At 43.3% G+C, this 24281-nt stretch overlaps 2 protein-coding genes across 3 annotated transcripts; both read left to right on the top strand.

Moving 5' to 3' along the window:
- Nucleotides 1-8914: 8914 nt before the first annotated feature.
- uts2r3 (urotensin-2 receptor 3) lies at nucleotides 8915-10060 on the top strand. The gene has a single exon (XM_062399763.1). The coding sequence runs from the start codon at nucleotides 8915-8917 to the stop codon at nucleotides 10058-10060; it is 1146 nt and encodes a 381-aa protein (XP_062255747.1).
- A 7653-nt stretch (nucleotides 10061-17713) lies between these two features.
- On the top strand, nucleotides 17714-24127 carry khdc4 (KH domain containing 4, pre-mRNA splicing factor). 2 transcript variants are annotated; one of them, XM_062398696.1, is made up of 14 exons: nucleotides 17714-17873; nucleotides 18286-18469; nucleotides 18925-19053; nucleotides 19141-19220; nucleotides 19307-19359; nucleotides 19463-19638; nucleotides 19825-20036; nucleotides 20124-20184; nucleotides 20882-20942; nucleotides 21054-21316; nucleotides 21456-21599; nucleotides 22113-22222; nucleotides 22313-22398; nucleotides 23349-24127. In XM_062398696.1, exons 1-14 carry the CDS (start codon nucleotides 17845-17847, stop codon nucleotides 23579-23581), a joined length of 1821 nt encoding a protein of 606 aa, XP_062254680.1. In that variant the 5' UTR covers nucleotides 17714-17844; the 3' UTR covers nucleotides 23582-24127. The 2 variants fall into 2 exon arrangements, with proteins under 2 accessions (XP_062254680.1, XP_062254679.1); XM_062398695.1 differs by having other exon boundaries at nucleotides 19825-20042.
- Nucleotides 24128-24281: the final 154 nt, after the last annotated feature.

The raw sequence follows: 24281 nt of genomic DNA, 5'->3' as shown, positions 1-24281 counted from the left end.
AGATACATCCGAGTTTAATCACAGTTTACAGGACAAATAGCGACGTGATTACTCGATTAATCTATTTATAAAAAAACTTCTGACTTTATTCTTTTATAAATAGCTGAATACCTGAATTTAAGGTTTCCAGGTTTTCGATGACATCAAATCACTATCGAATCAAAAACTACAGTGCAGAGAAATAGTAAGGCCATATACACAAAACCTCAATAACACTTCTAATCAGATCTCGTATAAGAACCTGCCTGTTATTAATGAACAACTTCTCCCAGAGATTTACTTTTAAAAAGAGGGAAAGATACTAAAAGATATTATAATTGCAGTCTTTAGTTTAATAATTATCATTGCATAACTGTGTCTATGTTTACATATTCTGGGTTCACCTGTTGACCTATACAATTTAAATCAAAGTTATATATGTTTGTTATAAAATCATTCAGAAAATCTAGATTACAATAGTATTGATCAACACCCAAATTATCCAGTGAATTGTGTTTGTGTGTGTGTGTTATACAAGATGGTTTGGCAACACTATCCTTTATCATAGTAGAGCCAGTAAAGCCAATTTAAATTTGAAAGTAAATGTGGGACACAGAAAAAATGACCATTAACCGTGTGTGTGTGTGTGCGTGCGTGTGTAAGAGCGGGAGAGAAGAAGAGAGAAAGCGACAATGTGTGTTTACGCATACTTAATCTGATTTAATCTCAGTCGAGTCGCCCAAGAAATTACCTATGATGTCATGAGCTCATTCTATGGGAATAAGGATCAGATTGAGGACAGAGGACAAACAGTGAAGACGCGACACAATGCAGCAGCCACAACAATCAGCTGCATCCAACAACACAAGCATGTAAACACTCTGAGCCATCTATTGAGTGAATAACTACGACAAGCTGTACACTGTGATCTCAGTCTGATCGTGCACAAAATATTTTGACAAGACAATAAACCCGATCGATAGATGACGCGTACAGCTGGGCGACCTGTGCGTAAGTGTTTGTGTAAAAACACTAATTGTAATTGACCATTGGAAAACTGTGAGGGAGGGGAGGGGCGGCAGAGAATGAGGGAGAGAGAGAGAGAGAGAGAGAGAGAGAGAGAGAGAGAGAGAGACACACAGAGAGAGATGATCAGAAGGGATCATGTCTGTCTCTGTGAATAATCCGAAAGAAATGGAGGTTTAACAAGAACCAGGAGAATATTATTAAAGAAGATCACAATTAGGAAAAGTGACGAGGAGAAAAGATACACAATCGATCACTCTATGGTAACTTCTTGTAAAAGATGTGAGACAAACTGTGTCTGCTCTCTTAGGTGTTTTTTTGTCCCCTGTGCACTAGGGTTTAATGCATTGACCACAAACTGCAAAGTCCACTGGTTTTAACACAGCCTGGGACCTGAATGTTCTCACAAACACACAGTGTGCAGCCATTTGACTTAACTCTCAAAACCACTCACATAACGCAACATGCAGGAATTCAGAATTGGTAGAAACACTGTACATAAACACATTTATATCGCTTTAAAGCTAGACTATCGCTAAAGTTACCATCGCTTGCTATCCATCTCACTCCTTAAGCTCATTATTATATTCATTACTCCTCTCAAGTGCTTTACGAAAACATTAAACTGCTGCAGCCATTGTGGAATTGAATAAACCAGGAGACTTCTGTGCACCTTGGACACAACTTTTTCTTGTTCGACTGGTAATGATGCAGAAAACCAGCAGCAGCGCTCATTTCTACAGCAGCTCGACGCCGAGCCAACGTTTCCACAGTTCATATTTTTCATGCAGTGGTATTTATGATGAATCATTTCATGTGCAGCAGCCACTTTGGAAACGGTGCTTAATTGACTTCGGTTACAATAAATTAGAAGGAACATCTGCAGCAGGGAGGTTGCGTGAGGAGGGGGGTTCATGGTTTCTCCAGGTTCAAGCCCATTGTGTATATGTGGGGATGTAATACTGATTCTTAACCAGCAGTGGGCAGGTTGGAACAATTTTTGCACCCCATAGTTACCCTGTAGTAAAACAACTGTGCTTCAAATTAGGACTTGAAAGTATAGTGAAGTGGTGGTTAGCTGCCAGTGACCAGAGGCTGTACACCTGGTCACCTAATGACAAACCAGGGTTTAAAGTGAGCAGCTGTGCCGACACTAAAGGAAACAAGCTTCACACCTTCAGGTGTTTTATGACTCGAGAGAATCTGAACACAGATGACAAGATAAACGGAATACCTGCTCACACGTTTGGTTTGATCGAAGATGAAGTTTAAGTTCTCATTAGCATCAATGAGAGAGATTTCTATAAAGCAAACGTGTGATTTTAGATCCTTTACACTCTGACTCATCACTTAGTTTTAGCTTTTAAAGTAAAGTAATTGGAAGGGCAACACTAGACATCTTGCTGGTGAAGAGTTCACCTCCCTGCTGGCCTGGGGTAGATGCTGCGGCTGGGATAACTTGGCGTGTGGCCCTGTGAGAGGCTGATCTGATTTCTGCAGACGGGGCGTCAATCTGTGGGCGCAGTGTCGTATAACGGTTTCCAGATTGTGTCATGGTCACAGAGGGTCCAAATCTAATGCTCTGTGAATTCACGGGTAAACGCATATTGGTTCAATGTGTGGAGTCTGCAATTTGGGGGCCAACGCAGAAGAAAGTTCCTCGACACACAGACATGTCATCGAGAGCGTGCACTCACTAAAACTTTATATCAGGCACAGGGAAACAGATCTGCAGCTGAAGCAGGTCATGGGTGCATGGACAATAGACTTACCTTGGTATTTTCTCAGGCTGCAGGTATCGATTAAGTTACTGACCAATTGTTTGAACTGCAGAATTTCATTAAACTACAAAGAATGACAATTTTTCACATTTCCATAAGTGGTTTTAACCAGTTTCTTTAATTGACTATCAACAAGGAATCGAACAAAGTTGCGGGTTAGAAAAGCTGACTTTTTGTCCAAAATGTGATGATTTAAGCTTTTTAGAGGTCTTTCTGACATTTTTCTTCAAAAAGCAGATGTGCCATGTAAATTATGAGTTTAACTCGTCGCTAATAAACGCATAAATAAATGCATAATGAAATCCTGGTGTGTACCCAGACTTTATACCAGGTAGTTCTCACAGCGCTGTATAAACTCTTGTATTGAGAGCACAGCAGAAGTTTGATGCACATCTGTAAACGCAGACAGGCAGCATAACTGGGGGGTGGAAGGGGGTGGGCGGAGGGAATCAATAACTCATCACAAGTTGTGAATCAGCCGGCTCCAACAACCATCCGTCACACACACACGAAAAATGTCCGCCCATTTAATCAAGACTATGATACAGAGGACGGGCGGCGCGCGGGCAGTTTGTCAGTCAGCTCGCTCGGGATTGGATAAGCTAATTAATGAAATGAACAAAGACAGCAAGGACGGCCAGGAAAAGGTTAGGGAGCTGTTAGTGTTTATGGGGCGGCTGTTTGTCATGCTGTGACTACCCACTGATTAGACACGTTACAGCCCCTTCTGTTGGCCGCGCTGCATCAACAGATGAAGATACACAGAATAATAATGGCTGTTTTTTCAAGGGAGCGCCGGCGTTGAGCTCGAGCTCCATTTTGTTTTTACACGCTCAACCTCTGGTGAACTCCCAGTAGCACAAAGACATCTCAGGGACCGTTTGGCCCCATGATGTCGTCACACTTGAGGAGCCGTAACCCCAGAATATAACACAAAACACGTGGTGGGATGTGAAGTGGACGTTATGATGATGAAATTCGTTTATTGGGGAGATATCATCCAATCACTGATATAGTCGTGCTTTGCTGCTGGTTTCCACTGTGATGGAGCAAGAGACCAACTTCTTTCTCTTTTCTCTCCAATAAATAAAACCATCTGACAATTAACTAATTTATAGACAGTGGATCTGAAATGGTTATTTGATTCATTGAATAGTCGATTAGCCGAGCAACAGAAAAATGATCAGGCACAAATGTAATGATTAATCATTTAAGCAGAAATTACAAAATTCCTTGTTCCAGCTGATAATGTTCTGTTCTTTGTTTTTTGTGAAAGCAAACTGAATATTGTTTACCTCCGTCAAGGAGATTGTTTGTCTGTTTGTCGGCAGGATTACATAAAGACTCAGTGGACAGAGTACCACAAAACCTGGTGGCAGAATGTGATAGGGTCAGATGCGAATTTCAACATTTCAGTTTCAAACTTTCAGTATTTAGAGGGTTGGAATCGAAGAGTGTTTACATTTTGGATCCTAAATAAAATCCGGATTTGGTGGATTTAACATATTCTTCTGTGTGTTTATTTGTTTGTGAGCAGGATTATGCAAAAACCACTGAACTGAATTCCATGAAATTTTGTGGAGGGGTGGGCGAGACCTGAGGAGGAACCCATCAAAGAAGAAGACAGGAGGATGTTTTTTAGTACTTTCTGTAACAGGGTGAAAGAAAGTGTTAGCTTTGGTGGAGGTATCGCTGTCTGAGTTCCCTTCTAGATTTAAGCCAAACAAGTAATTTAAATAAATCACCTTAGTCTTTACAAATTAGGAATGTGGAACTTTTCATACAAAATCCTATAGTTGTGAAATTTGATCACTGACCCAGTTGTTATTTGATCTGCTCGTCATAATGACAGCACAGAAAAGCAAAGGAGCTCATAAGTGATCTTACTATATTACCTTCCACATTAGCATATACTTTGAAATTGATGCAGACTAATTAATGAGGAGAACCACACGGAGGTCAAAGCACTGGAACGAAGCCCACACGGCTCAGGTAAATGTAATTAAACAATTATATTATGTGTCTGCACAGAGACAGAGATTGATGTGTTCGGACAAAGACAAATAAACAAGAACAGAGCTCAGACCTTGCACTTGTCTTTCCCCCTGCTTGTTTTTCTTTCTTTCTTTTTTTCCACGGTTGCGTGTTGAGGTGGAGCATTATTCGTTTCCAAATGTCTGGTTTTACAGTTGATAATCATCTTGTTCTTTCCCCCCCACTTCTATTAGAATGTGATACCTAGCGTGCACATAATATCATCTCATTAAATCCATCTTCTCTGTTTCCATTCGCCTGGTTCTACCTGTCCATCTCCTCCTATGAGCCTGGGTTTCTCATGCCTCCGTGGTCGTCTCCCCCCGCTCCTATTTTGGCATGCCTGTGCCAGGTATTTGTTCAAATTCCTCACACCCCGTGGGGATAGGTATGTCCCCCTATTCCCCCCCCCCAGCCCCTCTTTCGTCTTTACTGCCTGTCTCTGTCTATCTTACATACGCCAGCACATGTATGAAGCAGCCAACACGGACTCCCCACCACCAGAAAGAGGCGTCCAGCCTTCACATTTTACTGGCAGGTCACAACTGAATTATTTCCAAGTTGTTCAGCCTCTTGAAGCTGGCAAACCGCAGCTGTGGGCTCTGGGACGTCCAGGCCAAAAACAACTCAGTGGATAACAGGCAACTGTAAGTTGCTTTTGATAACTCCTGAAAGAACCGTTTATTCAGGGATGTTGTGGGATCTTTAAAGTCCGGCCACTTATTAGAACTACCAGCTCAACTTTTCTCTGACATGGAACAATGTTGATTCAGGCGAGTGCACTGGATAATTAATTTCCGCTATAATTTATGCACAGTCATAGTATTAACAGGGGGCTGGGGGGCTGAGACACTGTGTTTGAACATGAACTGACGTGGTATTGACGTTGGGTCAGGGTTGAACTCCATTAGTGATGTCAGTGCGTCATGAAATGACAGAAAATACGCTGGGAGCTTTGTCTCTCTGCTCTGCTCATGGAGTCCAAACTCTCGACGTCCAAATTCAATTACACTGGAAGAACCGACTGAGTAGTTTCACGTGTGTGCTTACATTTTTCAGGTATCCAGGAGAGAATTACATCCATTCTCACAGAGAGCCAAGTGAAATGCCACAGGACATGCTCTCTGACTGAAGATACTTGACTCACTAAACCAGGATATAGTGGCCCCGGCTTTCTCCCTGCGTTTTCACAATTTAAGTGATCGTAGATTGAAGAAAAACACTTCTAGAGCCATAAATGAAACCTCAGCTCACATGTCATTGTGCCACTGATGGAGACGCCCAGGTCTTCACCTCTCACGTTCACTGATGTGCTGTTATCACTGACACTCGTGTAATGCTCACATTCTTTCTGTATGATAAATTCGGTTTCGTTTTGCCAACTGCTTTGTAAAAGGATTAGAATTAGAAATAAATTGTATAAGTCAGTTGTAAAAACAAGGAAAATCACTACAGATTCTTGTTTTAATATAAATCATCATAACAGCCCTTTGAAGTGCATCAGTGTTATTACTGAATATACCTTGTTCCCTCTCCTTATATTTTTAAACACCCTGGTTTCATAATTCCATCACAATAAATTGGTCACTTTTAAACCTTACTGCTGTGCACATATCTGACTTATACAGCATCTGATTATTTGCCAGAATATGATGTTGTGATACCATTTATGGTCGGTTCATGACTTTCCTGGAAAGTCTCGGCCGTGTGAGATTTATGTTTGGGTAAAAAGGTATTGAAACCATTCGAGAGTCGTCAAACACCATGATAAAAACTTATTGTAAATCCCCCTAAATGTAGCTATAAAATATAAATATATATGAAAACCGACACAAATTGTAACTTAATCTGATTTAAATTCGTATTCCACTATTTAGTACAGCTGTGGCAAATTTTTTTGCTATAATTCAAAAGCAACTGAAAGGGGAAAACAGCAATTACGCTAAAGAGGATGTTTTTAGAAAGGAACCTGTTTGTCTTCCACGTCGATTCTTAGAAGTCCTCAAATTAATTTTCACCACAAAGGCCAAAATAGACAGTTCCAATATATTTCTTACCATTATTAATGGCCGGAGAGTGGAATCTATAATTTTGAAGGATATTGTTATACATTCTGTTGCTGTGGTGCTTTCAAAAAATTGACAAAAATAAACATTTAACTCACTCTGTAGGGGGGGCCTGGACCCCAGATCAGGCCAACACAACTTAAAATTATAAATCAGTCCGTTGCGGGATGAGACCCCCTCCCTCAGCATCCCATCCCACCCACTCCCCCCCCCCCCCCCCCCCTCACACTCCCCCCTCTCCCGTTGACTCAGACCCATCCAGCCCTGAGCCGAGGAGGCAGAGCTGCACTGAGGACGGGACGGGACACACAGCGGAGATCAGATCACCGAAAGTTCTGAGGAAGATAATCACCTTCCGACTTCATCACCTCCTCCTGCAGAAGACGACCGATCATCCTAACTTTGTGCCTGAGGAGGTCAGAGGCGTTTCACAACAAAGCATTAGCGTTTGAAAATGGAAATGGAACTTGTCCTCCGAACAAATGCATGGAACATTATTTCTTCTGCAGCATCTGGGATGAAGCTGTTCTAGGGTAGGTTGAAGAAATACAAAAATATGGGGAAATAATGGTTATAGTTCAATAAGAATACTGTTTTGATTCTAGGCCTATGCAGATAGTTATTTTTCATAAGCGTTGACATAGGCCTCAAATTATAGCAACATTTTACAATAGTTGCTTATAATATATAACCTCAATACAAGTTATAATGTGATGTGAACTATAAACAAATATTCTCAAGGCATACAAAGTGTGTGGATCCATATATTGGCTTAATATTTGAAGTGACCTTCAATTTAATTTCACAGTGAGGTCTTTAAATGTGTGTTATCACATATGACTCATTTTACTGAGGAGTTATTTAACTTTTTTGGATTGTAGCCCTTTGTTAAAAATATTTATCCATTTTAAAAGTGCATAGTTAAACACGTTTACCCATTTGGATCATAGACAATCACACTGTTTATTATTGGAAGAATTCAGCTGAATAAATCTGAATAAAGGAAAATCTTCCTCTGCTCCGACTCCCAGCTTCAAAGGGTCATGAATATAAGTCTGTTATTTAAAGGGGAGCCGGTAACGTACGGAGGCGCACAGCACCGCGGGGGATCTGCTGCGCCTCCACAGTTCAACAGGAGCTCTTAACCCCGGAGCCGCCGGGGCCACCATGTGTCATACAGGCCGTTGCTGTCAGACTCCCCGCGTCCACTTTGATCTCGCTGCAGATAACATTACTGCAGAAAACCATCCGTCATGGAAGAAAACTATTAGACTAGCGTCACAGAACAATGTCAGAAAAGATAAGGTTCAAGATATTGTCTCTTCTTCTGGAGCAGCAAAGTTTAAATGGATCAATTTCAGTTTATTCTTGTGACTACTCTGCAGATCCGCATCCAAACAACATACCAAAGAAAGGTGAAGTAAAACTTGACAAACCGACTTTTGGGCCATTTTACTTTTACAACATCTTGGTGTCCCACTTAGACTAATTGTTGCCCAGTGGCTGACCTAGGGAGGAACCAGCCTTTGGGAGGTTTGAGTCCAGATTTACAACCTTCCAACCGAGCCCTCCTACTCTGAAAATCCAATTATTTAACTAGAACCCGAACAGCCTCACTCGGCTCCTTGTTAAACTATAAAAGTGTGAAGGCTGTGGCAGCCGGGACAGGTTTCTGCCCAAACATAAACCATCCCTGGTTTCGCTGACATTGTTCATTTCTACATGTTTATACGACTGTATTTACTTTATCTGCTGTCACCAAATAAACTGCACATAAATCACAGCTCAGTAATCTCAAAGCATCAGTTTCCTTCATCCTTGTGTCAAATAAATAAAATCGGCAGAAAATATGTTGAAGTGGAAAATAGTGATAAAACTAACAAATGTTCCCTTTGTTGTCCTCTCCACCTTTTTCTCTTCTCTTTCTTTCTTTCCTCTCCTTTTCTCTTACTGCTGAAACTGAACCTGACACAGATTGAGCTTTAAACTCCATTGCTGCATTCCTTATAACTTCAAAAAATCCACATTATGGACTTCTCAGGTTCTTTGCCTCCACCCTCCCCATACACCATCCCCCTCACCCCAAATGTCTCGATACCTTCCCCGACTCCCTCCCTCTCTCCATCACCCAGCCTGGCATCCACCGCTCTCTTCTGCTCCCTCCTCTCCCTCCTCTCCTTGCTGGGCATCACAGGAAACCTGTACACGTTAGGCCTCCTTCTGAGGCGCAAGAGGAGCAAGAGAAGACGCGCAGCAGGGCCATCCTGCTGCCTGATGAGAGTACCTATACCCTTCTGCCTCGCCAACGCCTCGTCCCCCTCCACCTCCCCCATCTCCTCTTCTTCTTCCTCCTCCTCCTCCCTTCACCTCCAGGTGCTGAGCCTCGCACTTGCCGACCTGCTCTACCTTTTCACCGCCCCCTTCATCGTGTACGACAGCCTGGCGTCTGGCTGGGCCTTTGGTGAGCCGGGCTGCCGCCTCCTCCTGAGCCTGGACCTCCTCACCATGCACGCCTCCATCTTTACTCTCACCGCCATGAGTCTGGACCGCTACCGGGCTGTGGCTCACCCCTTGCACACCTCCTCCTCCAACTCCTCCGGCCTGCTGCGTGTGGGCCTGGCCTGGGGACTAGCTGTGGCTCTGAGTCTGCCCATGATTATCACCCTGCACCTGGAGGATGGGGAGAACCAGGAGGGCCAGCTGTGCGTGCCGGCCTGGGACGAGCAGAGCTCCAAAGCCTATCTGAGTGTGCTGTTCTGCACCAGCATCCTCGGTCCTGGGCTGGCCATCGGAGCCCTCTATGCCACCCTGGGCCGGCTGTACTGGGTGTCTCAGACCAAGCCGGCCTGGGCCACTGCGAGCAGCACTGCTTGTCCTCCTCGTGCTCCCAAACCCAAAGTCCTGCTCCTCATCCTGGGGATCGTTCTGGCCTTTTGGGCCTGTTTTCTCCCTTTCTGGATCTGGCAGCTGCTGCCGCTGTACAACCCCGACATGCTGCGGACGGTCCCGGTGGGGACGCAGGTGACAGTGAATCGCATCCTGACGGGCCTGACCTATGGAAACTCTTGTGTGAATCCGTTCTTCTACACACTATTGACAGGAAAGCGAAGACGCAACAGGCAGACGCTGACATCAGCAAGTCAGCTCTGCCGCAAGAGCAGCCCACTGCAGTAGTGTGATGTCAGTGACTCAGTGTGTCGACGGCACAGATAATAATGTGGGTGTGTACGTGTGTTTAACATTATGCAAATGTAAGAAAAGATTTTATGAATTTGTTACTGCAAAGACGATTGATTTAGAATCAGCCAGGGATATAATGATAACAAGCAAATGATAGCACTTTGTAAAATGCTTTGTGAAGAGAAATACATATTTTATTAAGAGATTAAATGTTAACTATCTTTGTTTTGTTTGCCAATGCATACAAGCTTTATGAGTGGACAATATTTCCTATTTGGAGATTAGATGGGTTTTACCAGAAAATATGACAATCTCAGTGTTTCACCTATCTTTTCAAAATCAGCGGTGTTCATATCAAATAATGTCTCAACTTGCTGTGAACTTTCATGTTGATCATTTGGTTTTAAATATCTCTTATATATATTTGTGACAATGGAATGGTCACTTTTTACAGAAGTGGACTCTACAATAATTGAAACTTCAAGCAAGTCGGTGCTACAAAATATTAAGGACAAATTATGTCATATGGTGCACACGCACAAGGATTTCCAGTAAAACCATGACGCACTTCTGCTCATTTCCAGAGAACAATCAGAGAACAACTGGTTGTAACTGGTCCGGACCTTGTTGAGACATTTTTCTCAGACACCGTTTGTTGACACATGTTGGAGCAGGTCAACATTCTTGATTTGCTTCCCCTGACTCATATAAAACAATATAAGTTTATATTATCAAGACCTGCATGCTGGGTTTGCCAATTTAGTTATTATGAATGGTGTTTTACATGGCCTCGCCTCGTGTTGAATGTAACTGATGTTTATAATAATGGATAATATACAGCCTTGAATAAAAACTAAGTTTTCTGTAATACAATGTGTTGCTGGATCTTTAACTATAGTTTGGCCGTGCACAAAAAACAAGATATATAAAAGGAAATGTCTTGTAAATCGATTCATACTTCTGTGTGTGTGTGTGTGTGTGTGTGTGTGCGTGTGTGTTTGTGTGTGTGTTAGCAGCTCAAGAGGATCTTCCCAGCTCTTGTGTGTCTGTTTCTGGGTGTATCCCTGTAGCAACAGTCTGTGTCTGTCTCAAAGGCTGCACTGTACTGTATCACAAACCCTGCTGCTCTTTGACGCAGATGAGCAAATACTGGTGTTTGACATAGAGGGATGGGTAGACTGGACAAAATTGGTGGGGGGTTGGGGGGGTATCAGGCTGGCGTGTGAGAGGTGGGGGGGGAGGGTATACTTGAGGCGTCTTGGTTTAAGGTCCTGATTTAGATTTTCCATGTGATGCATGTGAAAAAGAAGGATTTCTTTTAGAGCCCAACTGATGGAGAGTTTGAGGTAAATCGCTCGAAAATATTAAGGTGTAGAAAACTTCTGATATCGGTTTATCAGCAGATTATATTATAAATACATACGAATTGGCAGTGATTGCTCAGACATAATTTTCTACCTATTTTGGCAGAGGAATGTAACAGAGGCTTGATATTTTACAGTTTAAGCAAAAAAGATACTGTGAATAAGTATAAATAAAAAAAGAATATAAATAAAAACAAATATAAAGAACTTGAATTAAATTAAATGTCTTTTCTGCATTATAAATTCTTTAAAAGTTTCATGTTGACATATTTCAACACACTGTTTTTACAAAATATCTAATGTAGCTTATGTCATTAATGCAAAACTAAGGGTCAACTTATGCAAATACTGCACAAAAGAGGAAGCACTGATCCACTAAGTTTTTAATTTCATCACTGGTTGTTCAGAGTTGGCCCCAAGTGAAATATGTGGGCGCTGATGTTCTCTTTGTCACGATGACACAGGATCCCATTACGCTCCATTAACTGTGCTTAACTGTGTTGAGACTTGACGTTCAGTAACTTGTGTGAGTACATTATCCCCAGGTATTCACTTGTCAAAGTAATTTCATGTTAAATGTGACGTAAAATGAGCCTCGAAATACTGGAGGAAAGCAAAGTTTGAGTTTGGGTTTATTTATTTCTGCATAAAGGGAACACGTGCAGGAAGAGTCACAGAGGAGAAGAGCAGCTGAGGGCTGCAGGAGAAGCCGTGGCACCCAACAGGGCTTTGCTGCACCGGTGATATACACACAGGGTTAAAGAAACACGTACCGAAAGTATTTGCTAAAGGAGCTCGGAACATTTTCTCTTCTGTGATTCAAATAATTCTGAGGCTGTATAGGGCCCTTCTACAGTCAGTGCTGCCTGCCATGTGTTTCCATTTACCTGGCCTGGATACGTCTGAGCTTAACGTTCCCAGTGCAGTTATTACCCGGAGCCCTGTGCGGTCACACACCACAGGGGGCGCCCTCTGTTGTGAACTTAATGCAATAGCCATCCACATTTCACAGACAGCGAGGCCCTCTCAGCACATTTGTCCGTTTGAAAGGAATTTTCTTGCAGACAAAGAGCGAGTTCCATTTACAGCTCGAATCACCAGGCCTCGTATGAGATCTGGTGAGTTTTGGACCCCTGGGTTAATACCACAATGACAGAAAAGATGGAGGGTGCAGCTTGTGTAAAGAGGAAACTTGTCCAAAAAAGACATTGTGCAGCGGTGGCGTGGATATTAAAGCACAGAGGGCTTGTTGTTCGATCTTCTGCGTCTTCACAGTGGCCAGGTTCTGGGTGTCTTCTCAAACTCAATATATCAGATGATTAAGTCTTCCCTCAGGTCTGCTGGGATGACTGCGCGTTTGATAAACTACAAATACACGGTGTTTGGTCAACCCAACCAAATGGATGGAAAATATTGTCTCAGTTGGCAGACCGGCCGATCTATAAACCTTGTGTTGTTTGTGTTAGTAGTTGCCAGCGCCGGCCGACTTGCTCCAATCATAACTTTTGTCCTCGTGTGCGACAGAAGCTTCTGATTTCATTGCCTGCGATTACAGGCAGTGTCCACGGGGAAAAAACAAGGCCACATATTTTCTTTCTGGGGAACATCCCTGTGTGTTCTACCTGAGGAGTTCATAAGTCCCAGCACATGTCCCTTTCCTGGAACCAGCACGCATCTTTCCATGCCTGCACCCCCTCGCCCCCTCACCCCGCCCGCCCATCAGGCTCTCCCTCTTGACCAGTGTTTGAGGCTCCTGCAGGTGCCCCTCCCATGGGCAGCCCGCTCAGGAAAGCATCCCGCTGTGTAGACGAGACGAGGCCGCAGCCCGGGCCAGATTCACGCTGTGAGGTGTATAAGAGGCTCCCATTCTCTCCAGACATACGCACACACAAAAAAGATTCCCTTAGCACGCTGCCTCAGCCTGCCCTCCCCTAAAATTCAATCTCCCCATCTGTTTTCCCTCTCTCAATCATTTTATGTCGCCTCCACACTCGCTGCGCTGCCTACCCTCTCATTCCTCCGCATGCTCCTCTCACCTTATATGAAGTTAATTCACCAGATGCTTTGGGATTATGGAATTCCAGATTTCGACTCCTGCAACGTCACAGCGGCACCTATCAAAGGTACAAAATCAATACACTTCATGATGCCCACGCATGTAGTCAACACGGCCGTAAAAAAAACTGCTTGTAATTGCTGGTTTGACAGCAAACTCCGAAACCCAGCAGCTCACAGTGTCTCTTTGTTCAGTCCATGGTAACCCCACTGTGAGGCGCCCTCCTTCCCATCACGTCCCCTGACTTTACACCTCGGTGTCAGCCGCCAGGATCAGGCCAGACCCAGGCGTGTGTGCCTTGAAGGCCGGAGGTTACATCAACCGACATACACATTATGGGTTCGCACTCGAGCTCTTACTAGGAAAGACAGTAAACATGGCGCGTCTGGCCCTCTCGCTGTGTTTCACCGTGTCTCTGAGGAGCGCTGCCTCCTCCTTCTGGCAACACTCTGACCGTAAACAGTCATCCCTGTCAGCTCCGGCCTCACAGCTCCCCTGACCTCTGACCTCCTGACACTTCACTCATCCGAGCGCCACGCTGTGTTCATGCAGGGAGATCATGGCTTGGAAGGACAGTACCCAATACCATGACACTGGTCCAGATTACAGCTAAAGCTTGTGTTGTCTTTTATGTATTAGTGCTTAAAAGGTGAATCCATCTATCGATTAGTTGATTATGAGAGTATGTCAGAAATAAGTGGTTGATAGTTTCAGCTATTTCTCATGAACAATTACCCATCATTGGTTCCATTACTGAATATTTGGAGCTATGGAAGGTTTGTTAGACAAAGCTGGATATCTAAAGAAAAACCTTGGATATTAGAAAATGTAAATGAGCATTTTCCCTTATTTTCTCATTATGGTGGTTTAAAAACTGAATCAGGAACGTTATCGGTAGAACAATAATTTTAGTTGAAAACACTCTAATGCATATAAAAAGGACATAGTCTGTCTGTAAACATATCTTTCATTTATTGGTGTTAAAAGTAAAGAGTTAAATTAAATCTAGAGAAGTCTTTAAGTATAAACCTGCTTAACTCAATGGGTAAAAAAGATCCCAGCAGGGTCACAGTCTGTGTGAGCGGTGGAGGAGTGAACACTGAAGTCTAACAGAACTAGACAGCCACCTGCAGGTAAGACTGACACCGTCTGTGTCTGCAACCAAACTCTTATTTGCCCCTGCTGAGAATTCCTCTCCTTCATTTCCTCACAGAAGCCACACCACTAATAAAAGGAATAAACTATTTATGGTTTTAAAAAAATGCGGGGTATAATAACCTTGTATTCAGTCTTCTGAAAATGCTTCATCAGACAAAAGACCATATCCATGAATGTGACCTCCCCTGCGTTTGTGAAAGTCTTATGTTCTTGTTGCTTAATGTTGGTAAACAGCAGAGTGGTCTCCTCCCTGATAAAACAGGAGCTACGACCCACAACCAGAAGAATCTACTGAACCAAGCCTGTATCACAAACTAGTTACAAGATCTATTGTTTTCCACTGAAATGAGTGTTGACAGTTTGTCTGTGCCCAAGGCTCAGTGTGGACCTTCATCTATTCATTATGCATGTGCCAAGTTAACCTTTTGGTCACTGTTGTCATTATACAAACATGATGCCACGTCCTAGAAGATTTTATCAACAGAGGTTAGTAGCAGCTATAAAATGCCTGCACTTGTTCTTCCGTATCTTCGTTACACGACACGTTCTCCCTGTTGTCTGTACATCCAGCTCAGGTGGCTCAGTAACTGACCCATGTTGGTAACAGTGTCCCCATGGGAGGACGCCTCCCATCCCCAGGGGTCAACACCGCAAGAATGAGCCCTGGTCATGCGGTAAATAGCAAATACTGTCTCAGGACAGAAAATAGGAATACTGTAATTTTCCCCCACATATGGTAGATTAAAGGGTGTATATAAACAATTTTTGCTTGTATCAAATGTTCGAATGCACCATTTTTTTGGGGGGTATAGATTATTATGCTTCTATTTTGGCAGACTGTTTCTTCAAAATGCAATACAATTTCTTGGGTCAACTACCTCAGTAAAAAGACCTTCAGGTTTGAATTTTAAAAACAAAGTACAAATATCCAGAGTCCTAATAAATGAACGTTAACAAAACCAGTGTTGTGATCGGAAACTAATACTGACCCTTTTGAAACTAACCATTTCCTCTAATGTGCACATGACATGGAGCTCGATCCTGATCAAACTGAAAACAGCAGAGTTCTGCAGACTGGTTTCATCGCCCAGGACGCAGGACAAAAGAACCTCCACTATCGGCCTTGCTGCTGCTGCTGGTTGTTGAATCTGTTGCTCCATGTCGCCCCCACACAGCGTTCTCACCTTCCACAGTAAACCTGCACCCACTGGCCGTGTCCCTGAGCTCCTGGGTGGTCAGTAACTGAACACCTGTACCTGACTCGGAGTAAACCCAGCGCATCAGAACAACCTGGGATGCTTTGGTCCGTCTATGAACATGACATTGGGCTCATCCTGCTTCTGGGTCTGGGTCCCATTCTCAAGTATAAGATTACAGATGTGACAACCTGCAGCCTTATTCCGATTGATCGATTGAGTGGCGTCCATGCTCCTGACAGATCAGAAAGCAAATTACATTAAAATGCCTGGAAAAAAATATGGCAACCACAGCGACGGACATGAGTGACCCCTCTGAGCTGGAGTTGGTCATATTCAAAAAATATCCCATTGGAATTGAATACAGAATATTTTAGTGATATGAATGTAATTACATAAACCTGGTGATATGAGTGTATGTTTTTGTTTTTATTTTATTCTTATGATACTAAACTTTAATCCTGTTCTGTTCAGATGTTCCTGTGTTTTGATAAGGTTCAAAACTGCGACAAAAATGGTTCTGTGCCCATTTGGAAGTTAAAATATATGTTATTCCTGTTAGAACCTCAAATTATGAGAAGAAATATGCCAGCAACAGGTGGTGTTTGCAGAAACACTCAAACTGCAGATCATATTAGAATTCATCTGTAGCAGTTGTTTACTTCACAGTGTTATGCCAATGAGCTACACCGGACACAAATCAATCTACTCTCCTGTCAGTCAACATGCTGATGCTGATCGTGACCATTTTCAAAATTGTGTGTGATCTGCACATTTTCTTGCTAATATTTAATTGAGGCTCAGAAATAAAACAATATCAATAATTATCACCATGTCATTTGTATCAATTGCAATATAACAAATGTTCACTATTGAAATAAACCTTATGCAATGTGAAAACACTGTGCTGAGGTACAACACATAATTGATCGACCTCAGAGATCGACCCCACTGTTTGTCATTGTCTGCTCGTGAAGATGAGATTAAAACCACTTCACTCAGGAGAAAAAATCTTCAAGTCTAAAACTAATGAAAATAATAATGTGATAACATTTTTGCCCATATCACGCAGCCCCATACACAGGGAAATCGTGAGTCAGGATTTCAGAGCATGGTGGTATTGAAACATGACGGACAAATTAATGTTTGCGTTTTTCAGTGACACAAAATGTGGAAAACTAAATTGACAGGAACCCCGGAACGAATAAATGAAGAAAAACAACATCCTGACACATCTTTTAAAGTTTCTGTGAAGCTTTAGATAAAAACCTACCTTGACTCACAGTGCAGGCCTGTTTGGAGACATGCACTCGGGCTCAGCTCTTTCTCCTCCAGTGGAAACTTTACTGGCTCCTCTAAACTCACTGGGGGTGGTGGGGAGGTGATGAAATGTGGAAGCAGGTGAGACAGTCAGCCGTCACACCTGATGAAGTTTACTCTGAGGCACCAAATAACTAGAAAGGGCCCAACAATCAATCCCTTTAAGGTCAATCAAGCTGCACCAAACCTCACATGCTCATAGATATCAGTTTTTATAAATGTACATACTTTAATTTGATCAAGATCCATGAGTTGTCTCTTGGGGAAAACAGAGGAAATGTTGAAAAACGTCCAACCTCCCAATGTTGAAGGACGAGAAAAATAAAAACCCTGATTCAGATCCGCACCAAAAATCAAAGAACTCTTCCTTGACCCCCACCACGTGGTTTCCCAAAGTTTCACGGTAATCGATCAGCTGTTTTTTCTATAATCTCAATTATAAACAAACAAACAAACATCGAGGGTGAATACGTGACCTCGTCGGCGGAAGTGAACACGAGTTGCTCTCTGGCGCCATCTTGAGGCGTCGTTGTTAAACAACCGGAGGCGGAAACAGCGAGACACGAAGCTCGCACCCACAACAACACAACCTGCAGAGTCTGGCTAACGTGTCCGGAGGCTGCTGGACGGGTTTCGCTTTTTATTTTCACGCTGAGAGGAAAATCCCCGTTGGACAAGACCTTGATGTCATTTTGTGGAACTCATAACGGCGGGTGAGTGCGTCGCATCGGGCTGTTTGTTACCGTCTCCCCCGTGTAGCTGCTCTCTGTTAGCCCGGCTAGCTAGCTGACGTTAGCCTGTTTATATAATCATGGCGGACTGCTGCCGGGCTCCGGTGCACGGTGGTTGTTCTTTTATTAACGTGTTACACAGAAGAGGACACGTGTGTTCACATGTTGCTGCTCATGGACAGAGACACGTGGTCACAATAAACAAAAAATCATTAAAAGAGTTGAACGAGGGAAACCTCCACGGTCTATTCTCACCTTTGTCAAAACCTGTCAAACCTTTCAAACAATAACACAGTGGTCAGCTGATGACAGGTGGTTTAGCTCCTTGACACATCATCATATATAAGTTCGTTTCTTTCCCCTGCCTATCTTATATTTGTATTTGTCTCCTCAGTCGCCGCAGCAAATGGGACCAGCCCGGTCCCGGTCCGGGCCCCGGTGGGATGGGGGAGGCTGAAGCGGCACCCACCGGGGCTCTGGATGCTGCCGCCGCCGTGGCTGCCAAGATCAATGCCATGTTGGTGGCCAAGGGCAAACTCAAGCCCTCGCAGATTGGACCCCCAGGACCTCCGGAGAAGGTAAAGAGCAATAACAGATACCACCTTAACAACTGCAGTCCTGCCAGTGTGACATGGTTTAACCACATCACAAGCCACATCACCCAATATGATCAGCAGCTTCATAAATGATTGTCAACATAAACTTGGCTCGGCCAACATTAATTTTGTGGGGCTGATCCATCAAACAACTTTATTTTTCTGTAGAGTGATGTTTAGAACTAGTTCAGATCAACCGATACCGAGTACCGATCCAATACAAGAGCATTTAAAGAAATAACAGCTTATTTATTCAACAGAGAAATTTGATTCCATTATAGCTTAGTAATAATAGTAAAGAAAAGATTGTTCAATGGACAAACAGCAGATCCTCTATTATTTTGGCACAAGAGTTATTTCTGTACTGAATATTAGTGAAGTGTCTCCAGTTTATTTGGAGTGACACATACTTCCTCTCTGGACTCCTCCTCATTCAGATGATGGGTGTTGGGAAGCCTCCAATGCCATCGAAAGCCAAAGATGACCTGGTAGTAGCCGAGGTTGAGATCAACGACGTCCCAATCACCTGTCGGAATCTCCTGACGCGTGGACAAACCCAGGATGAGGTCAGCAGCAACATGTTCGATCATATCTTAGCGTTAAGTTCATCAGTCGGCTTGTGTATTAATAATTTATATGTTTTGTACTTGCAGATCAGTAAAGTAAGCGGCGCTGCGGTTTCAACCAGAGGGCGTTTCATGACGTCAGAGGAGAAAGGCAAAGCTCTACCAGGGTGACTTCTCTTTTTTTTAGCAACTGATAAACCGTGTTGTTTACTGTTCATTAATAATACCTTTTGTTACTGCTCCTTCCACACAGAGATCGACCTCTGTATCTCCATGTTCAAGGACAGACGAGAGAACTTGTGGACAGTCAGTATTTTGTCAAACATATCATTAATCGATAATGGATCCAGGTCTTCATGTTGAAAGAAATTACATCCACTTTTTTTTTTTTTAAACCCGTGTTTTCCAGGGGCAGTTAATAGAATCAAGGAAATAATCACCAATGGTGTGGTCAAGGCTGCAACTGCCTCCTCATCATCTTCTTCATCCTTCACCCCAAGTTCGGTCACAATTTACCACCAGCATAACACGCCTCCACCCTCGCTGCCCCCCATTCACCACCACAAACCACACTTTCAGTCCGGGGTAAGGAGTCTCTGTTTGAGTCATTTTAATTTCCATAAACTAAGATGTTGCAATGACTTGGTCAGTATTCACCTTATAAATTATTTTATAGGTTTTCTTCTTCCAAAAACTTCATATGTCTGTGGTTGGTGGATGTTATGTTGCATACAGTTATATTTGTGCCCTTTTGTCATCTTTGTGTTTCAGATGCATTATGTTCAAGATAAAATCTTTGTGGGACTGGAGCACGCTATCCACGGGTTTGTGGTCAAAGAGCGGGTCGAGGGCCCCGGTTGTTCCTACCTGCAGCACATTCAGGCCGAGACTGGGGCCAAAGTCTTCCTCAGAGGAAAGGGGTCAGGTTGTTTGGAGCCTGCCTCTGGACGAGAGGCCTTCGAACCAATGTACATCTACATCAGGTCAGGGTAATTTGAAACCTTTCTTTCGGACATGATTATCGCTTGTGCAATACTCTCTGGAGCTAAATTCAACCTTTTCCTCTCCAGTCATCCTAAACCAGAAGGACTCGCCGCAGCAAAAACCTTGTGTGAGAACCTTCTTCAGACTGTGAGTAAACAACATCTGAACAATTGGAGTACCATGTAGTGCCATTGTTTACTGGCTGGAGGAAGACCTGCATCACTGACCAGCTGACCACAGTTATGTTGGGTGCAGATATTCCAACTATTTGGAAATGTGGCACGGCTCTTGCTGTTTAAACAGATTTAGTTGCTTATAACACCCAATTAAAAACAAAGCAAATATTCCAGAGGTGCATAAAAACTTAGCTAATGGTCAATTCATATATTCTAGACTGATCAAACGCAAAGGCATGAATGTGACAACTATTGGTGTCTCAAACCAACTCTGGAAAGAAAGATAAATGTCAGAGAAAAATATAAAAAAAACATGCATTTGAAGCAACTTGAATCCGAGCTTTTACAGATGTTTCATTATGGTCATACCCATCAGCACACATCAGAATAATAGAGAGTTGTGTACATTTTGTGCTAATCCTATACCATGAGATTAGCTGGTATTTTCTACACAAACAAATATTATAACAAAAAGATGGAGGTGCTTCTTCCAGGGGGAGATGAAGAAGGGCCTCAAATCATTTGAATTGAAACATAATAGTTCAAAATATTATGCAGTGTATTTATAATATGTTTTCTATAGTACATATATCTTTTAAGACTTGTCTTACCTTTTTATAATTACCTGCAGTTTGTTCCAAGCCTGAAGTACATTTTTCCTTTTGCAGGTCCATGCAGAATATTCTCGCTTCCTCAATCAAATGAGTACAATGATGCCAACACAACAAGGTACGCAACACCTGGTCGTCTGTGATCTGGATTCATGGCTTGAGTTGTAACTGTTGCTCCTGTCATTGAGAAATCCTGACATGCTCTGCCTCCCTCTTCTTCCTCCTCCAGGCTTTGCTCAGCCTCCAGTGGTGAATGGGATGCCTCCTCAGCCTCCTTACTACCCCCCTGCTGGATTCCAACCGGTCTACGCCATGCCTGTACCCCCACCTCAGCCCCAACCTGTCCCTCCACCTTACACAGTCCCCCTTCCCATACCTCCTGCAGCACCCACAGGCGTGCCTCCCCAATATGCCCTCCCACCCGGTCCTGTTCCAGCCCCCAGCCCTGTTCCAGCTCCTGCCCCTGCTTCCATTCAAGGCATGATGCCGCAGGTAAGAGTGAGCCGTGACACCCCTCATCATTTTATGAAGTATTTTTGATCAATAATAGTCATTACTGATTCAAATCTACACATCAAAACAATAAATACAACTTTGAAACTTTGATAAATTATGCTTCATGTTTTTCCAGATTCTTCCTCCTGCACCATTTCCTCCATCTGTTGCAGCACCAACCAAAGCTCCACCTTCTGCTACCCCTACCAACCCACCACAGAGAAGACGCTTCACAGAGGAGGTGCCTGACGAGAGCGACAGCGGCCTGCTGGGATACCAGGTGATTAACGGCTACCCACGTTTGCAAACTGTCATTTTTCCTTGTTTTTGTTTTTCCCTCCATCTTGTTCCCTCCTTGTTTGCCTTTCGCCTATTGTTTGTGTCCTCGCTTTTTCCTGAGTGCATTTTGTGTCAGGTCACTTACATCAGCTGTTGTTTCATTCCTGTGTGAAGCTGCTCTCTTTAGTCACTGTCTGGAGTCTATCCTTCATCCTCCTCCACCCTTTCTTCACATGTTTACTGTACAGTGGTTGAGATTGCATGGCCTGCTGTTTCCCAGTAGTTCACTTATGTGTTCAGAGAAACAATTATTTCTGATAAGCTTTGAGTATCTTTCAAAGAGGATGAGGAGAAATGTCTGTGTAATCACAGACTTGTGGTAAGCTATAACTCGCATTTACCAATTTTTCTTTCACATTGGTGCTGGGATAGGTATATTATAACAGATTATAGTGTTAGGACAGGGTTTAGTCAGGGATATGTGCTAATCGTGCCTGTGTTTTTCTGCTCATAGCATGGACCCATTCATATGACTAATTTAGGTGCAGGCTTCCCAGTGGGCAGCCCTGAGACTGCAGGACCCCCACCACCGAGTTCCTCTGGTCCGCTGATTGAGAGGGACAGGTACTGAGAGCGTTGTGATATTTGCTTATATTTTATGTTAAATATATTAGACATAGTTTCCTCACGCCATCTCATCTTCTGTTTTTTCAGTCGGCAACTAATGCCTCCACCACTTTTGCCTGTGAATGGAGTGAGACCCAAGATGGAGGAGCGAAGGCTGCCCCAAGGCCCCATGGGTAAGGGCATTACCCTTTGGACTGACAAATCACTGACCAAATCCAAATCCACAGTTCCTGACTGTGCCCTCGTTTATAAGCTCCGCCTGGATCTATTCACAGCCGTAATGTCGAGCTGCAGAGTGTAAAATGTAAATCCTCTCCCGGGCCGCTCGACTGTGTCTGGAGTTCAGTGGCTTTTCTTGAGATTGCACATGTAGAGGGCAAATCCACAAGTAAAAAAAATAAAGCTTTTTCTTTTGGATTTGAATAATGAGCCTCCCTGCTCTTGTGGCAGAGTAGATAAATGCAGCATTACATGCAGGCACACACAAACACACACACACACACACACACACACACACACACACACACACACACACACACACAGCCTCAAAGTGGCCCTTATGCTTCTTATGATCTTCCAGGATTCTGTTGCTGTGACTAGAAACCTCCAGGTAGTTAGGTGGAGCTATGACTCTCCATCTTTTGTTCATTGCTCGGTCATTTGTCTAATAAGTCGAAACCCACCGTCCCGTTCTGATGAAATCATCAGTCTGGAGTCTCCGCAGTGTGTTTGCTTTCCCCACTAACGAGAATCTCTCCTGTTTTTGTGTTTTTCTCTTTTTCTCTGTGTTTTTCTTCTCTTCCATGTGTCTCTGGGGCCATGCTGGATGCTGATTGGGGGTGGGGCACGACTCGTCCTGTGACGCTGTCCTGCCACTCGATTGGACAACACTGTCGCTCCCCACCAACCAATGGCTGCTCTCAAATGACCGCCCCCTCCTCTACTTTGCTGAAACTATGATTCAAATCTATTAACTATTTGTTTCCCCCAAAATGTGTTTGGAATAATTAACTTTCATGTGTTTTTATATGTTGCTGCTGCTGTTTTTGTGTTTCTTTTCTCTCTCCCCATATCTCTCTTTCTCCCTCTCTCCCCAAATCTGCCACCTTTTCCTCTCTTTCAGAGCCCGCAGTAAAAAGATTAAAAACTGGTTTGGTAGCATACACTGGGGACTCATCTGATGAAGAGGAAGACCACGGCACCTCTAAAGCCTCAGGGCCAGGTAACCCTGGGGCTGTCCCCCCGACCCCCATCTCCTCAGGCTGGACACAGGGCTATCGCTGCCCTCCCCCACCACCCCCTCGTGCTAAAACACAGCCACAGCAGCAGTCGATGCCTTTCTGGATGGCCCCGTAAAGCAGGAAAACTCTAACCTCCCTCAGTGCTTTCTACAGAGTCTTATAGGATGTTCAACCGAAATGAGCCAATCATTTTCCAGCACTCATCACATGGATGGCAGTTCAAAGTTTCTGTGGTATCGGCATTATTTTAGTGCTAAGGGTCCTAATGGACTTTCTATTCAGTTTTTTTTTCACTGCACACATGATAGTTTGAAGATGATTATTTGCCGGACTGATACTCCAAACTATTCTGTGGCAGTATAGTTGATAAGATGAGTCATTCTGCTTCGGGTTTTTAAAAATGTAATGATATCCCCATGCCGAGTGTCATTTGTAAAAATCTGTTTCATCTCCCGATCATGTTGAACGTCACTGACCACTTTTAATTTCATCCCATATTTCCTACTTTTCTGCCCCTTTTACTTTTTTCTGTCCAAGTCAGTGACACCATCCTTTCGTATTCTGCTGTTTTGTACAGATCATATCGGACTAAATGTAGGGAAACCTGATTAATTTGTTTCATGCTTTTATGAAATAAACTTAATTTATTGCCATGTTTAAACTTGTTCTGTGTATTTTCTATGAAACTCTGTCCTGTCATATTTGGCAAAGGGATCATTGCAAACCAATCAGTCACATCTGTAGCTGTAAACCGTTGTACCTGCTAAAATACAGTAAACTGTGACGATCTTACTTCATCTTACTCATAATAAAAC

This window comes from Platichthys flesus, chromosome 11 (genome assembly GCF_949316205.1).
Source record: "Platichthys flesus chromosome 11, fPlaFle2.1, whole genome shotgun sequence".
Classification (NCBI taxonomy): domain Eukaryota; kingdom Metazoa; phylum Chordata; class Actinopteri; order Pleuronectiformes; family Pleuronectidae; genus Platichthys; species Platichthys flesus.
Note: the sequence above shows the minus strand (reverse complement) of the source record. Positions and strands in the feature narration are given on the sequence as shown.

What these genes read in the sequence shown, in the direction of transcription:
- khdc4 (XM_062398695.1), top strand. Translation starts at nt 17,845, where the DNA reads ATGTCATTTTGTGGAACTCATAACGGCGG. An exon ending in CCCCAGGACCTCCGGAGAAG is followed by an intron (nt 18,470 to 18,924) that starts GTAAAGAGCAAT and finishes CTCCTCATTCAG; the next exon opens with ATGATGGGTGTTGGGAAGCC. An exon ending in GACGAGAGAACTTGTGGACA is followed by an intron (nt 19,360 to 19,462) that starts GTCAGTATTTTG and finishes CGTGTTTTCCAG; the next exon opens with GGGCAGTTAATAGAATCAAG.
- uts2r3 (XM_062399763.1), top strand. Translation starts at nt 8,915, where the DNA reads ATGGACTTCTCAGGTTCTTTGCCTCCACCCTCCCCATACACCATCCCC.